Source organism: Ornithorhynchus anatinus, chromosome 5 (assembly GCF_004115215.2).
Source record: "Ornithorhynchus anatinus isolate Pmale09 chromosome 5, mOrnAna1.pri.v4, whole genome shotgun sequence".
NCBI lineage: Eukaryota > Metazoa > Chordata > Mammalia > Monotremata > Ornithorhynchidae > Ornithorhynchus > Ornithorhynchus anatinus.
This window is the reverse complement of record NC_041732.1, coordinates 5,011,356-5,029,514: the sequence shown is the minus strand read 5'-3', so window position 1 is coordinate 5,029,514 and position 18,159 is coordinate 5,011,356. Positions and strand designations below refer to the sequence as shown.

The window sequence follows — 18,159 nt, the reverse complement described above, 5'->3', positions numbered from 1 at the left end:
CAGCCCCTTGACATGCCATCCCTTCAGCCAACTCTAGCACTTGTGAACTTATTTACACCCCACTTAGCCCTCATGTATCTATCAATCGGTGCGAAGGACAACATTTATTTTGGCCACTATAGTTGAAAATATTTTTCTTTGTCCCCCCATTAGAGTGCAAGCTCCTTATTATTCTGTGCTTCCCAAATGCTTAGTACAGAGCACTGCATCAAGTGGGTGCTCAATAAATGCTGCTGCTGCTACTACTAGATGAGTAGCTCCCTCCTGCTGCATTTAACTCCCCCCGCCATCTCTGCTTCTACAGAGAACAAACCCTTGGTCTAAAGTTCTACGGTGGGTGGGGCGAGGGGAAATATGAGAGATGAGGTGTAGTGGGGTAGGGAGAAGGATTTCTCTCAGGAAAAGGCAGACCAAAGGATAGAGAAGCGAAGTGCTTGGATAATAATAATAATTGTGGCATTTAAGTGCTTACTATGTGACAGGTACTGTAATAAGCATTTAGGTGGATACAAGCAAGTTGGGTAGGACAATTCAGAGGACTCCCCTACCGCATCTCAGCACCTCTCTTCTGAAAGTTGGATGTAGCTGGAGAAAGGCTACTTTGGAGGATTTGAAATGCATTACTCAATGTTTTCTATTCATAGAGCCGACATCAAATCTGTAGTCTGGTCCTTCTGTACTGTGAGCTCATTGTGGGCAGGGAACATGTTTACCAACTCTGTCGTATTGTACTCTCCCAAATGCTTAATACAGTGCTTTGCACACAGTAAACACTCAATAAATACAACTGAATAAATTAATGAATGCTCTGCATAAATAAGCACTTAATAATAATAATGGTACTTTTTAAGCACTTATTTATGTGCCAAGCACTATTCCAAGCACTGGGGTAGATACAAGCCAATCAGGCTGGATACAGGCCTGTCCCACATGAGGCTCACACTCTTAATCCCCATTTTACAGATGAGGTAACTGAGGCACAGAGAATTGACATGACATGCCCAAAGTCACACAGCAGACAAGTGGCGGAGCTGGGATTAGAACTCACAACACCTGACTCTCAAGCCTGTGCTCTTGCCACTAGGTCATGGATGCTTCCCGTCAATAAATAATAATAACGATGGTATTTGTTAAGCGCTTACTCTGTGCCAAGCACTGTGCAAAGCACTGGATACCACTGATGATGATGATGATGATGATGATGATGAGAAGCGGCATGGCTCAGTGGAAAGAGCCTGGGCTTGAGAATCAGAGGTCATGGGTTCTAATCCCAGCTCTGCCGCTTGCCAGCTGTGTGACTTTGGGCAAATCACTTCACTTCTCTGTGCCTCAGTTACCTCATCTGGAAAATGGGGATTAAAACTGTGATCCCCATGTGGGACAACCTGATGACCCTGTATCTACCCCAGCGCTTAGAACAGTGCTCTGCACATAGTAAGCGCTTAACAAATACCAACATTATTATTATGATGATGATGATGGAAGGTCGAGGAAGACAGGAAGGAAGAGATGGGAGCTTGTCGCAACTCAAAGAGGCAGGAGAGACCCAACCATGAGCAGCGTGGCTTAGTGGAAAGAGCCCAGGCTTTGGAGTCAAAGGTCATGGATTCGAATCCCAGCTCTGCCACTTGTCAGCTGTGTGACTGTGGGCAAGTCACTTCACTTCTCGGTGCCTCAGTTACCTCATCTGTAAAATGGGGATTAACTGTGAGCCTCATGGGGGACAACCTGATGACCCTGTATCTCCCCCAGAGCTTAGAACGGTGCTCCGCACATAGTAAGCGCTTAACAAATACCAACATTATTATTATTATGAGTCTGGTTCTGGGTTCGGGCAGGGGAGGGAGGTTGGGGAGGACCATGGTTGGGGAGGAGGAGAGGTCAAGAGGTCAGAGAGAGACCCAGGAGCAGGATGCCTGGGTTCCACTGTAACTGGAAAAGGTTTAGAGGAGGGAGACTTTCGGACTGCATCCTGGGGTTAATTCCCAACGCTCTTCCCAACCCCTCTACTTTCATCCCTCCCTCCCCAAGTGCAGGGCATCTCCCCAGCCCTGGTGATTTAGGGTCTCTGGCCCTTTAATTCTCGCTCGGCGCGCGCGCGCGCGCGCGCACCGCCCCGACGCTGCGATGATCGCGACGTTTTGATTGGCTGGGGCCGCCCGGGAGGCGGGACGAATGACCGAGGGCGTTAAGCGGCCTCGGCCGATAGGGGGCGTTTGGGGGCGCCGCCAAAGGAGCATTCATTCATTCATTAGTATTTATTGAGCGCTTACTGTGTGCAGAGCACTGGACTAAGCGCTTGGAATAGACAAATCGGTAACAGGCTTGAGGTCTTTGGGCGGGAAGAAGGGAAGGGAGAAAGGGGCGGGGCAGGGCGTCCTCCACATGCCCTCGAGGGGTCTCTCCAATTGCCCCAGGGCTGCTACCCCTCCTTGTCCCCTCCCTTTCACCCATCCCTCCCTCCCCAGGCTCCTCCCTCCCCGCTGCCCCCTTCTCGCCCTCTTGGCTCCACATCCCTTCTCCCCACCACCCCCTCCCTTCCTCAGTTTCTCCCCTCGGCCACCTCCATCTCTCTCCAGTGCCCCTCTTCCCACTGATGACCCCCCTTCTCCTTCCTCTTCTCCACCCCTTCTGCATCCCCTGACCCTCAGTGTCCCCTCCTTCCTTTCAGCATCTCTCCCTCCTCTGGGTCCCCCTTCTTCCCCTTCAGCATCCTCTGCTCCCTCTCTGCACCCCCTCCTCCAGAGTATTTCCTCCCCCTTAGGCCTCTTCAGCCTCTTCCTGCAACACCCCACCATCCCTCCTTACCCTTGCCCCCCTTCAGGCTCCCTTCAGGCTCTCCTCACCATCCTGACCCTTGGCCATAGTCCCTTCTCACCTCCCCCTAAAAGCTGGGGATGCTACTCAGAGACGAGGAAATGCTCCTTGAACCAGAGAGCAAAGGGGAAGGCTGCCGGCAGAGGAGGCGGCCCAGGCCCTCCGCCTCTTGGAATCTGCTTTTCCTCCAAGAACCCAGGAGCTCTGCCTTTCCAGGACGAGCTAAACCTGGATGCTTTTCCCCGTGGATCCCAGCAAGACCCCTGACAGGTGAGGCAGGTGGTGGTGGGGGTGGAAGGGAGGAGGAGGGGAGAAGTGTACCTTGGGGGGGGGGGGGAGTGGGGACGAGTAAGGGATAGGGATGGGGTGGAGGAGACAGAGCGGGGAAAGCAGGAGGGGGAAAACAATAGGAAATCAACGACTCACCTACTGCCAAGATCGGAGGCTAGCGCTTTTGACAACTGTCTTCCCCACTGGCAGCTGGAAGGTCTTGTTGATTTTTGACAGCCATCTTCCTATCCATTCCAGAGGCTCAGTTGTGGCAGAAAGTTCTCCCCGCTAGACTGTGAGTTCCTGGTGGACGGGGGATGTATCTACCAACTACCGGTTGTATTACTCTACCAACCGTGTCGTACAGCGCTCTGCACACAGTGAGCGCTCCATCAGTATGATCGATTAATTGATTTCTGATATCTAATCTCAGCCGTTCCTGATCCCCATCTTCTTTAAAATAACCTTTCTCCTTCTCGCAGTCTGTCTTCAGCCACTCCTCCAGGCTAAGCACTCCAATTTGCTCTTTGCTTTTGTCCCAGGTGCTATTTTACACTGTAGCTATCCTCGCGTCTCTCCTCTGAATCCTCTCCCAGATCTCTTCATCTCTAAGTGGGTAGCCAGGGCCTGAAAAAGCACAGGATTTAATAGGAGGATTGTCTCTTTTCCCTCTTTTTATCCCTTCCAGAAACGTGCTTGCATTTACCCCTGGGGCTTCATTGCCATCTCTTCTGTGGTTTGTGGCCCATCGAGACCACAAGATCCTTCTCAGCCTTCTCAGTATTCACTCTCTGCCAATCTTTCTCCACCTCGGATATAAGTGGTTTGCTCTTCCTCATGTAGTTCAACTCCCAGTTCTTGGTTTGTTTGTTTTTTTCCTACAGAACTCTCTCAGTCACAGCCAAACCCTCAGTATTTCTCCCAGCACAGAGCCCTGGGGTGTGTGCTAAACTGAGTCCTGAGATTTCCTGTATCCCCTAGGGAAACAGTATGGCCCAATGGAAAGAGATGGACCTGGGAGTCCGAGGGTCTGGATTTGAATCCTGGCTCTGCCATTGTGTTACCTTGGGCAAATCACCTAACTTATCCATGCCTTAGTTTCCTGGTCTGTAAAATGGGGATTCGATACCTGATCTCTCTCCTTCTAAGACTACAAGCCTCCTATGGGACAGGGACTTGCGTCCGAAATGATTCGCTTGTCTTTATCCCGGTGCATAGAACAGTGCTTGAAACATAGTAAGTGCAGAAACAGATTGTTGTTATTATTGTTATCTTTCCAAAATAATAAGGCTCAGATCCTGATTCCAAGAGGAAAGGTCGGTACTCTCCATGGTTCTGTAAACAAGATCGGCGTACCTCGAATAGGATCAGTTGCGGCTCAGGCAGCCAGATACGATACCATTTGCCATTTCCCATCTCGAAATTCAGGGACTGATCCAGTACCTCGCTCGCCCCTTGGATTAGGTTGGGATTGGCTTGACCCGGGGCTCTTCTGAGGCCCCATCTGTTCCCATCCATAGAAAATCCAGAGGATCCGCACCAGCCCTCAATCAACTCCTCAGACCCACAGTCCCAGGGAAAATTAGGTCCAGATTCTTTTGGGGCTGGACACACTGTTCGCTGTATCCCAGGCTTCTACTGGATGCAAGAACCCCCACCCCCGAGCCTTTATTCCCTCAGAATGGCCACCCTCAAACCCCATTTGTAGATCAGAACTCAGTATCCATTCACTGGGCTAATCTTCGTCAATGTCTCTAGATTCCTTGGGGAGTCCTAAACGTGGCTGGTCATCCCCCTACTTGTCTCACCCCTCCATTTATATCCAGAAAAACATTGGACATTGTCTTTTGAGGGCCCCCTCCCACCTGTGAGAAGTCTGAGGGAAAGGCCTTTCCTCTCCTGTCAGGGGACTCCAGGGACCACCGATTATTGGCTGATGTGTGTATATGTGTGTGTGTCGGGGGGGTGTGGACCTCGGCCCAGCAGATGGAGCAGAGAAAGATTCTGGGAGGGAAAGTAAGCCTCTCGTGGAGCCGGGACTTAGAGAATCTCAGAAGCCTCATCTTCTCCCTTTTCTTCTCCCTCTTTTTCTTCCTTTTCTCCCACTCCCTTCTGCATCGCCCTGACTTGCTCCCTTTATTCATCCCCCAACGCAGCCCCACAGCACTTACGTACACATCTGTCATTTATTAATTTACATTAATATCCGACTCCCCTTCTAGACTGTAAACTGATTGTGGGCAGGGGAGGTGTCTGCTTACTCTTCTATTATCCTCTCCCACGCGATTACTACAGAGCTCTGCACACGGTAAGCGATCAAGAAATATGATGGAATGAGTGAATGAACCTCTAGGAACAATAGTGCCATCTCATTGTCCTCATCTTTATTCCTTCCCTACAATCAAATCCCCCCCCACCCCCCAATTGCAAATCCCAGGTCACGAGCCCCTCAGATCCGTCAGCCGGGGCTGGTTCTCTATCCGTCCCTCCTCCCCCTCCTTATCTGAAATTAAGCTCCGAGTATTCAGTGGAGGGGGTCTTGGCTAGCCGGACTTCTCGAGCCTTCCGCCCCAAAAACTTGAGAGAAGAGTAATGCAGCTCATCTCCCCTCACCTCAGATCTGCAGATGGCAGCAGGGGAACGGGGGCTGCATGGGTTGTCTGGCTTGGATTCTCGATGCTGGTTCTGGGAGGAGAGAAATCAGTCGTCAGTCAGTTATATTTATTGAGAAGAGCCATGGTCTAGCGGAGAAAGCACGGGCCTGAAAGTCAGAGGATGTGGGTTCTAATCCTGGCTCGGCCACTTGTCTGCTGTGTGACCATGGGAAAGTCACTTCACATTTCTGTCCCTCAGTAACCTCATCTGCAAAATGGGGATCGAGACTGTCAGCCTCATGTGGAACAGGGTCTTTGTCCATCCTGATTATCTACCCCAGAGTTTAGAACAGTGCTTGGCACATAGTAAGCGCTTAACAAAAACCGTAATTACTACTATTATTATTGAGCGCTTACTGAGAAGGGATCTGTGAGCCCCATGTGGGACAGGGACTGTGTCCAACCCAATTTGCTCGTTTCCATCCTAGTGCCTGGCACATTGTGAGCACTTAATAAATACCATTATTATTATTATTATTATTATTATTATTATTATTAAGGAGCCAGAGTGGGCTGTCTGGCTTCCTGGAGGGACAAGATCAAGGTTGAGAGTCAGAATTCCTGGATTTTATGATGGTTCTAAGGAGATACAAGTGGTGGGAGACAGAATCTGTGGAACTGGAAGGCTGGGCTCTGGAGAGGCGGAATGGAGAAGCCTGGGGATAGGAGACTGGGTGTCCGAGTTTGAGGAGGGGAGTGGAATCTCTCAAGGCCAGTTTAACTTCTCTGGGCCTCAATTTCCCCACTTGTAAAATGGGGATTCAGTACCTAAACTGTGAGGTCCATGTGGGATGGGACCGTGTCTGACCTCACTCACTCACTCTCAATAGTATTTATTGAGCCCTTACAATGTGCAGAGCACTGTACTAAGTGCTTGGAATGTACAATTCGGCAACACACAGAGACAATCCCTGCCCCATAACGGGCTCACAGTCTAAATGGGGGAGACAGCAAAGCAAAACATAACAAAACAAAACAAGACAACATCATCAAGACTAAGCACTAGGAGGGAATACACAGGTGGGAATTAGACATGGTCCCTGCCTCTCATGGGCTCACAAATTAAGAATCGTATCTCTTAAGATCTTACTATGTGCCAACTACTGTTCTAAGCAGTGGGGTAGGTACAGGGTAATCAGGTTGGATACAATTCATGTCCCTAATGGGCTCACAATATTGAGCCCCATTTTGCAGATGAGGTAACTGAGGCACAGGGAAGTTAAATGACTTGCCTAAGCAGACTCTTGGCAGAGCAGGGATTAGAACCCACAACCCCTGGCTCCCAGGCCCATGCTCCTTCCACTAGACCACGATGCTTCTCCAGAAGAAATATTCCCCAGCAGCGCGTGGCTTGGACACTAAGTTCAAATCACCGGAAAACGTCGAGTGGGTGGCTGGTGGAAGTGCGGGGAAGAGTTACTTCTAATGTTCAAAAATGGCCATAGAGAATTCTGCTTCTGCTGGTAATTTAGGTGGGGCAGGGAGAGAGAAAAATTTGGATCCCACGAAATGCTAAGTGCTGGCACACAGTGAATGCTTAAAAAATAACAACAAAAAAAAAGGCTAATTAGGTTGGACACAGTCCATGTCCCATTTAGGGCTCAGTCTTAATCCCCATTTTACAGATGAAGTAATGAGGCACAGGGTCACACAGCTGGTAAGTGGCAGAGCTGGGATTAGAACCCAAGTCCCCTGACACCCAGGGCCGTACCTTATCTACTCCTTAAGTTTAAGGTTTTAAGCTTTTAATCAATTGAGGCAATAAATGACTCTTGGTGGCCAAACCCGAGAACAGATGAATGGAAGCTGAAAACCCAACTCTTTCAACCTGATTAGCGTATACCTACCCCAGCGCTTAGAACAGTGCTTCACACATAGTAAGCGCTTAACTAATGCCATAATAAAGAAGCAGCGTGGCCTTATGGAAAAAAACATGAGCCTGGGAGTCAGAGGACCTGGATTCTAATCCCGGATCTGCCACTTGTCTGCTGTGTGACTTTAGGCAAGTCACTCAACCTCTCGGTGCCTCAGTTTACCTCATCTATAAAATGACGATTAAGACTGTGAGCTGAATGTGGGACAAGGACTGTGTCCAGCTCCATTATCTTGTATCTACCCCGGCGCTGAGTAAAGCACTTGGCAAATAGTAAGCGCTTAACGAATATCATTAAAAGGAGGGAGCAGGGCATGCGGAATCACTCACTGGTGGGAGGTCATTGGAGACCAAGTTGATGTAATCAGCCTCAGTATTGTCATGCAACTTGGAGACCTCAGTCTTCGAGTCCCCTCCTTTTTTCTTCAGCATCTTCACCCTGCGGAAACGGCCCCATGTTTTCTCCTTTCTCGAGGAACCTGTCTTTCTTTCCCTTTGGCTTTTGGTCCTGCCCCGGCCCCGGGCTCCCTCCTCCTTCCCGCCCGTAGCGAGGACTCACGTGAAGAGGAAGAGGCAGAGGGAGACCAGAGCTGTGATGCCGACTCCATAAATGGCTCCCTGAGTCATCCCCTTGGCGTATTGATTCAAGAGAGAAGTCTTCAGATCTGGGCAGAGATAAGAGGTCGGAGACCCACTTCCTTCCCCAAAACCGGGGAGCGGAGATACCCCGCTCTACCCACTCCTCAGACCCTCTCTGAACCCGCCCCCTCTCGTAGGACTTCCCGGAACCTCACCTGGTCCTGGCAGTAAGGTGAGGGTGTGGGCCCCGTGGGGATTGGAGACTTCACAGCGGAGGCTAAAACCATCATCCAGCTCCCGCTTCAGGCTCAGGATGCTGACGGTCCAGAGTCCAGACTTGGCGGAAGACACCTGGGGGTCTCCGCTGACGTTCCCTTCCACAGCTTCCCCCGCAACCCACCAGCGCAGGGTTGGGGGTGGCTTAGCCTGAGTGGAGCAGTTGCAATTCAGGCCCTTCAAGTCCCAGAAACAAGAGGAGTTGAGTAGGCGAGGGGGGTCTGAAGGAAGAGAAGGGAAAGGGGTGAATGGGGTTGGGTGTGGGGGAGAGTTTGGTCTTCTCTGGTCCAGAATCCAGAACTCATCCCTCCCTCTGCTTCACCACATCCCGGCCCCCACTCACACTGTACGGAAAGATTCAGGGAGACGTTCCTGGTCCCTAGTGGGTTCTGAGCGTGGCAGGTGTACTCTCCTTCGTTCTCTTCCCCGAGGTATGGCAGCAGGAGCTCCAGGACACCGGGGTCCCGGGGGCGGGAAAGGCTCAGGACTCGGCCCTTCCAGGTCCATCTCAGGTCCGCTGGGGGATTGCCCTTGCTACTACAGATTAGACGGAGGGATTCCCCTTCCAGGGCGGTCAGAGAGGAAGAGGTCCCTGGTAAGTTCCGGGCTAGAGAGAGAGAGAGAGACAAAGAGACAGAGAGGGAGATGGGTCGGGGAGAGAGAGAGAGAGAGAATCCAGAGCTTTAGAATGAGTTACCATTTTTTTAGGGTATTTATTAAGCACCCCCACAGCACTTATGTCCCTATCTGTAATTTATTCATATTAATATCTGTCTCCCCCTCTATACTCTAAGGTCACTGTGGGCAGGGAATGTGTCTGTTTATTGTTGTATTGGACTCTTCCAAGCACTTAGTACAGTGCCCTCAGACAGTAAGTGCTCAATAAATACAACTGAATACAACTGAATGTGCCAGGCACTGTATTAAGCACCTGGGTAGATACAAGATAATCAGGATGGACACAGTCCATGTCCCACATGGGGCTTCCAGTCTTAATCCCCATTTTACAGATGAGGTAAATGAGGCTCAGAGAAGCAAAGTGACTTGCCCAAAGTCATACAACAGACAGGTGGCAGAGCCGGGATTAGAACTGAGGTCCTTCTAACTCTCAGGCCCATGCTCCATCCATTAGGCCACGTTGCTTTCCTTCAATTCAACTTCACACTCATGGCCTAAGTTGCCTCGGCCCCCAGGAGCCAGGGCGTATTTTCCGTCACAACGCTCATATTCCGCCTCCCGGCCCTTATTCTTCTCCTTTGAGCTCCCCCTCCCGCGGCCCCCATGCCCCTCCATCTTTCTCTGACCGACAGAGAGGCATGTTGGGACCCAAGTGGTTTTTCAACCTGGGTGTTGGAATTCCTTTCAATCCTTCGCCCCCACAGCCAGGACAGATTCAACCTAGGAATCCCAGTGCTTAGGAATTGGGGGTGGTTCTGAGTTTGACTCCCCTCCACCCCAACCACCGAATCTAGCTCTGAGTATTTGGGGAATTACGTGCTGGTCGGAGACCCGGACCAGGAGCAGAAACCTAGTCAGAGCTGGGGCCTCTCCTGGGGAATTTGGGACCAGAGTGGGACGGGTTCTAGGTTCCCTCTTTACCTCCGAGCCCTGGGCCCCGGCGGCCCTGCGCCCCGGGCTCACCTGTATTTCTTTGATTTTCCCAGAGAGCTTGAATGGTTAGATCCTGGGGAGCATCTGCAACAGAAACATGGGGTCAGCTCTAGAAAAGGGATTTCTTTCCCCAGCCCCGTACTAATTATGTTGTATTGTGCTCTCCCAAGCCCTTAGTACAATGCTGTGCACATAGTAACTGTAAGCTCACTGTGGGCAGGGAATATCACTGTTTATTGTTTTATTGTACTTTCCCAAGTGCTTAGTACAGTGCTTAGAACAGTGTTCTCACATAGTAAGCACTTAACATATACCAACATTATTATAGTAAGTGCTCAATAAATAGGATTGATTGCTCCATCTCCCTTCGCATTCCACATAGCCAAGGAATCGTCCCCTTCCTATAAGCTCCCTCTAGACTGTAAGCTTGGGGGGAGGGAATGTGTCTGTTTATTGTTGTATCTCTGTACATAGTAAGCTTTCAATAAATATGATTAATTGATCGATTGAGTGCTCCATCGCCCTCTGCATTCCACATAGCCAAGGAGTCGTCCCCTCCTATAATCTCCTTCTAGGCTGTAACTTCGTTGAGGGTAGGGAATGTGTCTGTCTGTTTATTGTTATACTCTGTTCTCCCAAGTGCTCACTACAGTGCTCGGCACACAGTAAGCGCTCACTGAGTATGACTGACTCATTTCCTCACGCTGAAACACAACTGGCTCTGAGGGGTGGGACGAGGGCACCCTCTGGAGGGCAGCGTGGAGAAGCAGCGTGGCTCAGTGGAAAGAGCACGGGCTTTGGAGTCAGAGGTCATGAGTTCAAATCCCGGCTCTGCCACTTGTCAGCTGGGTGACTGTGGGCAAGTCACTTCACTCCTCTGTGCCTCAGTTACCTCATCTGTAAAATGGGGATTAAGACTGTGAGCCCCACGTGGGACAACCTGATTCCCCTGTGTCTACCCCAGCGCTTAGAACAGTGCTCTGCACATAGTAAGCGCCTAACAAATACCAACAAAAATACAAATACCAGGCTCTTTGGACGGCTCCGCCACTTGTCTGCTGTGGGATCTTGGGCAAGTCACTTAACTCCTCTCCTCTCAGTTCCCTCAACCATAAAGTGGGGAGTAAGACTGTAAGCCCCATGTGGGGCAGGGACTGTGTCCAACCTGATTATCTTGTATCTATCCCAGCGCTTAGTACAGTGCCTGGCACATAGTAAGCGCTTAACAAATACCAAAAAAAAAAAAAAAGCCCTCCGGGAGCCAGGGACCTCCACCACAGGACTCACAAGAGACGTTAAGACGGACGGTTTTCTCAGCAGTTGCAGCTCCAGGGATCGTCACCCTGCAGGTGAGGTTGGTGCCGTGGTCCTGGGGCCCGGGGGTGAAGAGGAACGCGGAAGATTGGGGGGTCCCAGGGCACTGATAGAGGCCTCTCCATAGCCAGGAGAAGGTGGGCGTCAGCATCCTCCCGCAGACCCAGGGCGCTGAGCAAGTCAAATTTACGGGGTGCCCAGATTCCAGGGTCTCAGGGATGTCGATCTCCGGCACCCGCGTCAAGGCTGAGGAAAGACAGAGGAGAGTTCATTCATTCACTCATTCATTCTATTGAGCGCTTACTGAGTGCAGAGCACAGAACTAAGAGCTCGGGAGAGTGCAGTGCAACAATAAACAGATACATTCCCTGCCCACAACAAGCTCACGGTCTAGAGGGGGAGACAGACATTAAATAAACAAACAAATAAATGAATAAATCACATTACATTACAGATATGTACACAAGTGATGAGGGGCTGGAGCCGGGGGGGGTGATGAACAAACGGATCAAGTCAGGGCGACCAGGGCCCGGGGAGGTGGCCTGGGGAGGCTCCTACCCATCCCAGCCCCTTCCCCTGCGGCTACTGCTGCTGCTCTGTCCGCTCCCACAGAAATGTCTCCCACACTCTGGAGAAGCAGAGTGTGGGCCTAATCAGAAGGCCCCGGGTTCTAATCCTGTCTCCGTCCCTTGCCTGCTGTGTGAGGTTGGGCGAGTCACCTCGCTTCTGTGGTCCTCATCTCTCTCATCTGCAAAATGAGGATTCAAATACTTTTCCTTTTTACTTAGATGGTGAGCCCCATGTGGGACCCAATTCTCTTGTATCTGCCCCAGCACTTAGTACAGTGCTCAGCAGATAGTAAGCACTTAATAAATATCCAGTCTTATTGTGATGATGACGATGATCTTGTAACTACCCCAGTGCTTAGTACAGTGCTTGGCACATAGTAAACTATTAAAAAATACACATTCATGATTATTATGACAATGATGATCTTGTATCTACCCCAGCACTTACATCGGTCCTTGGCAAAAGAAACCGCTTGATAAATACCAGTATCACAGTGATGATGATGATGATCTTGTATCTACCCTAGCACTTGGTACAGTGCTAGGCACACAGTAAATGCTGAATACCATAGTAATTTTTATTACGGTGAAGATGATCTCTTATCTACTCCAACATTTAGTTCAGTGCTTAACACATAGAAAATGCTTAATAACTAAGAGTATGATGATGATGATGATCTTGTATCTACCCCAGAGCTTAGTACAGGGCTTGGCACATAATAAATGACAAACAAATACCACAATCATTCTTACGATGAGGATGATGATCTAAAATGAGGATTAAGACCGTGAGCCCCACATGGGACAATCTGATTACCTTATATCGACCCCAGAGCTTAGAACAGTGCTTGGCACATAATAAGCGCTTAACAAATATCATAATTATTATTACTGTATCTACCCCAGCATTTACTTCAGTGTTTGGCACCTAGGAAGCACTTAACAAGTACCAAAATTATCATTATCATCATCATCACTCCTATTCCACCCCTCCAAAGTCCCGAACTCCTCACCGGTCACATTGACAAAAACTTTGTAATTCAGGAACTCATATCTCAGATGTGGACCCTTCTCCACCCTGAACAGGTACTTTCTGCTGTCTCCAGCCCGGGCATAGTCAATACTCAAGGAGCAATTGTCCATCTGCGGGTTCCCAGTCAGATTGAAGCGATCCCGGCTCCAGTCCTTCACTGGCCGATTGGGGTCATTGGTGGCCACTGGATCCCCTTGACTGCCACCCTCTTCTTGGAACCAGAAAGCTAAGGCTTCATGGCTGTTCTGGAAGCTCAAGGGGTAGGTGAAGGTACAGGGGATGAGGACACAGAGGCCCTCTTCTACTGTTACTGAATTGGGAACGACCAGCTGAAAATTCTCATCCTGGGACAGGGACCCTGTGGCGGGGAAAAAGACAAACATCAGCGTCCCCCACCCCATTCCTCCACCCCTGGATTCCCCCGGACCTCGGCCTCCTCGGCGACGTCCCCGGCTCCACTTACCTCCCCAGAACAGAGGCATGAGCAGCAGTAACATGTCCGGGGAAGAAGAGAAACTGGGAGGTCCAGAAGGTAGCGAGAGAGAGAGAAAGAGAGAGAGCCTGGCTGCCTTCCTGGGCCTGACTCAGACCCCTGGTCCCATTGCTCCAGTCTGTCGGGCTCAGAAGGGAAAGTGAAGCGGCAACAGGAAACACAGGCTGGTGCGGCCCGTGGGGACTGATGCGTGAAGTGAATTGGAGGCGCTCACTTCTTCAGAAACGTGCGGTGTGGTGTGCAGCCGGCTCACTCTGCGACCGCGATGAAGCTGTCGGACTCTCCCTACGCTGGGGTTGTCCGGACTGGGGGAGACCTTGGAGTTGGAGGTGGAGCTGGGGCGTGGGGGCCCTGCCAACTCCAGGAGCCACTCAGAGATGGAGAAGCAGCGTGGCTCAGTGGAAAGAGCCCGGGCTTGGGAGTCAGAGGTCATGGGTTCGAACCCGGATCTGCCACTTGTCAGCTGTGTGACTGTGGGCAAGTCATTTAACTTCTCTGTGACTCAGTTACCTCGTCTGTCAAATGGGGATTAACTGTGAGCCTCACGTGGGACAACCTGATGACCCCCTCTCTACCCCAGCGCTTAGAACAGTGCTCTGCACATAGTAAATGCTTAACAATTACCAACATTATTATTATTATTATTGAGGTCTCTCCCTGAAGGAGAGATTCCCCCCCACCAACCCTACCCCTGTGACAATGGGGAGGGCGTGGGAGATATTTCTCCCTCTTCTGGGGAAGAGTGGAGGAGTAGGGGGAGGAAGAAGAAGTGAAACCTCCAGACAAAGTAGTTCTGCACTAGGGCACCACATCTGCAAACGATGGTAAGGGGGTCATGTCCCTCAGCCCTCCCCTTTCTCTCATCTATCCTTCCCCTGCCCCAACTCTCCCATTCTCGGGGGCCCGGACCAAATCTCCCTCTGGTGGGTTGGCTCTCTCAACCTCTCCTTCTGCGGCTGACCTCTGACCCAGGGACTCTCAGTGCCTTCCCCCAAGTCCCTAAGTCCCAGCATCTACATAATGAAAGTGGTATTTAAGCGCTTTCCATGTATCAAGCACTGTACTAAACCCTGGGGTGGATAGAAGCAAATTGGGTTGGACACAGTCCCTGTCCCACAAAGCGCTCGCAGTCTTAATCCCCATTTTCAGATGAGGTAACTGAGGCTCTGCGCAATGAAACGACTTGCACGAGGCCACAGAGCAGACAAGTGGTGGAGAACCCATGGATCAGAACCCATGACCTTCTGACTCCCAGGCAGGTGCTCTATCTACTACGCCCTGCTGCTTCTTTTTTATGGTATTTGTTAAGAGCTGGGGTAGATACAACCTAATCAGGTTAGTCACAGTCCCTGTCTCACATGGTGCTCACAGAAACTGAGGCACAGAGAAGTTAAGTGACTTATTCAAGGTCACCAAAAGGACAAGTGGCAGAGTCAGGATTAGAACCCAGGTCCTCTGGCTCCCAGGCCTGGGCTCTATCGACTAGATTGTCTTTTTCTTCAGATCCCCTGTGGAGTTGTGCCCCAGGAGAGGCATAAGCACTTGGAGATGACAGGCTTTGGGAACTTCAAAATCCAGGAGGGGGCAGGCGTTGTGGAGGATTCTTGGGGTACGACTTCACCCCTCTGCTGGAGTGGGAGTGAAGGGAGAGATCTGTGGGGCGGTGGGTTTTTAAGTGAGGAGGAGTAAAAGTGAACCCCTTGGGGCTGAAGGATAAGATGGAGCCTTCCCTATCCTGGACCATGGCAGGCCTGGACAAGCCAGAGACAGGAAACAATCCTGAGAAGCAGTGTGGCCTAGTGGATAGAACGTGGGCCTGGAAGTCAGAAGGACCTGAGTTCTAATTCTGGCTCCGCCACTTGTCTGCTGGGTGACCTTGGAAAAGTCACTTCATATTTCTCTATCTCAGGTACCTCATCTGTAAAATGAGAATTCAGACTGTGAGCCCCATGTGGGACAAGGACTGTGTCCAATCTGATCTGCTTGTGTCTCCTTCAGCGCTTAGTATAGTGCCTAGCAGTAGCGAGGTGAGGTAGGAGGGGGCAAGGTGATTGAATACTGTGTGTGGAGCACTTTATTAAGTGCTTGGGAGAGTACAGTTCAACTGAGTTGGTAAACCCTTTTAACTGCCCACTGTCTAGAGGTCAGCATTCTGGCCTTTCTTCTGAAGTTCTACTGAAGCAGTGTGGCCCAGTGGGAAAGAGCCCAGGTAGTGGGGGTCAGAAGACCTGGGTCCTAATCCCAGCTCAGCCACTTACCTGCCCTGTGACCCTGGACATTAATACAAATACTAATTTACAGATAGGGACATAACTGCTGTGGGGCTGGGAGAGGGAGATGAATAAAGGGAGCAAGTCAGGGCTATGCAGAAGGGAGTTGAAGAAAAGGAAAAGAGGGGTTAGTCAGGGAAAGCCTCTTGGAAGTCACTTCTCTGGGCCTCAGTTCCCTCATCTGCCAAACGGGGATTCAAATATCCATTCTCTCTCCTACTTAAACCATGGGCCACACATTGGACCCGATCATCTCGTATCTACCCCAGCGCTCGGCATATAATAGACACTTAACAAATGCCACAGTTATTATTATTACTAGGAGCACTGCACCACTCAAATGATAACCTCACAAAACAGGACTGGACCTTTTTACTTTTTTTTTTTGGTATTTGTTAAATGCTTATTATGTGCTACGCACTATACTAAGCATTGGGGTAGATACAAGATAATCAGGTTAAAAACAGGCCAGACCTTTCAAAACTACAGTATTCTGAAGTTGACACATCAACTTTCCAGGTTCTCCCTATAATATTTGTTCAAACTCTGAAGATGAATCTAGAAAGCGAAAGTATCGGGCTCCTGTTATTTGAGTAAAAATGTCATTTTTTTTAGCGGTATTCACTAAGCACTTACTTTATGCCAAGTACTGTTCTAAGGACTGGGGTAGATACATGAGATAATCATGTTGGACACAGTCCATACCCATTTTGCAGATGAAGTAACTGAGCCACAAAGAAAGTAAAAGACTTGCCCAAGGTCACACAGCAGACAAGTGGAGGAGCTGAGATTAGACCCCAGGTTTTCTGACTCGCCGGCCTATGCTCTATCTACTAGGATACACTGCTTTTTTTCTAAGAATGGGAAAACATTCTCCTTAGACTCCTTATTCTAAGTAAGCCCTCCTCTCCTTTTCTCCTACTCCCTTCTGTGCCGCTCTTGCTTGCTCCTTAATTCATCCTCCCTCTCATCCCCACAGCACATGTGTATATATCTATATATATCAGTAGTTTATTTATATTAATATCTGTCTCCCTCTCTCGACTGTGAGCTTGTTGTGGGCAGAAATGTGTCTGTTTGTTGTTATATTGTACTCTCCCAAGCACTTAATTCAGTGCTTTGCACACTGTAAGCACTCAATAAATATGACTGAATGAATCAATGAGTGAAAGTAAGCTACCCTATTCTGTACTTTTACGATTATTCCCATTCCATTGGTGTGTCTGCTTTCTTGGTTTTCCCTGTAATTTCCAGTTTTACTTTTCCCTTAAGGTTTACGGTTCCATCTTTTGAGCCTGCGTTACAGGAATGCCCTCTTTTCTAAGCTAAATTTCAGAGCTGGTGGGTAACTTTCCCATGCTTCTAGGTCCCCTTAGTATCTCTAGTTTCACTTCCTTCCTGTGACTTGTAAACACTTTAAAAAATGAACTGCAAGCGTTAAGATATTTGAAGTCTGAAATGGTCACAGTACTTGCCTCTGCAGTAATAAACAATTCAGTTCCCTTCTTATGGTTCAGACCACGCTGATGAAATTATGAGAACCTGCCATTGAATACTGATTCCGATGAATGATCCAAACCATCAAAAAGTATTGTACCCTCCCAAGAGCTAAGTACAGTGTTCTGCACACAGTAAGCACTCAATAAATATTGATTGATCTTTAATCTGTTGTCTGTTTTGGATAACCTGGGTCTAGCTAAAACTTTACTGCTTTCAATTTGCTCCTTGAATCGTGTATTTCTTTGCCGATTGCATATTTAGTCAACAACAAATATCTTGTTTATTTTAGGGTTTTCTAACTTACTTGGAATATACTCAGTTTTTCTGCTCCTCTGTTGGTTTCCACAGCACTTCCTGAAAGATCTGTTCCCTTCCTGCCTATCCAGTCTTCTCAGTCTACTCTGTCAATCAATAATATCGATTGAGCACCCACAATGTGTAGAGAACAGTACTAAGTGTTCGGGAGAGAACACCAGAAGCAAAAGACGTGTTTCCTGCCTTCATGGAGTTGAGAATCTAATGGAGGAGAGGTAGGTTATTTGTAAATAAACTCGATACATATTTTAATAGTATTTCATATATTATAAATTATGTATTTCTATTAAGTCTGTCTCCCACTCTAGACTGTAAGCTCATTGTGGGCAGGTACCATTTCATTCATTCTATTTACTGAGCGCTTTCCATTTGCAGGGCACTGTACTAATCGTTTCTGCCAACTCCGTTGAACTCTCCCAAGGACTTAGTACAGTGATCTGTACAAAGTAAGTGCTCGATAACTACCATTGATTCAAATAGTAGGATCAGGAGGGAAAACAGAGATATAACATGTATTAGTAAAAATATAGCAGTATGAAGAAGAAGCAGTCTGACCTAGTGGAAAGAGCATGGGCCTTGGAGTCG

The 18,159-nt window shown here is 49.2% G+C and overlaps 1 protein-coding gene across 1 annotated transcript in view; it reads right to left on the bottom strand.

The window, feature by feature from the left end:
* Positions 1-5,449: 5,449 nt before the first annotated feature.
* The window catches only part of LOC100086287, a 32,593-nt gene continuing 19,883 nt past the window's right edge, over positions 5,450-18,159 (bottom strand). The window contains exons 12-19 of the mRNA XM_039912183.1: positions 12,977-13,354; positions 11,368-11,640; positions 10,111-10,164; positions 8,813-9,076; positions 8,409-8,690; positions 8,174-8,279; positions 7,945-8,053; positions 5,450-5,772 (exon numbers count right to left, since the gene is read on the bottom strand). Coding sequence (XP_039768117.1) covers positions 5,587-5,772; positions 7,945-8,053; positions 8,174-8,279; positions 8,409-8,690; positions 8,813-9,076; positions 10,111-10,164; positions 11,368-11,640; positions 12,977-13,354 — 1,652 coding nt within the window. The 3' untranslated portion in view covers positions 5,450-5,586. The remainder of the gene's footprint in view (positions 5,773-7,944; positions 8,054-8,173; positions 8,280-8,408; positions 8,691-8,812; positions 9,077-10,110; positions 10,165-11,367; positions 11,641-12,976; positions 13,355-18,159) is intronic.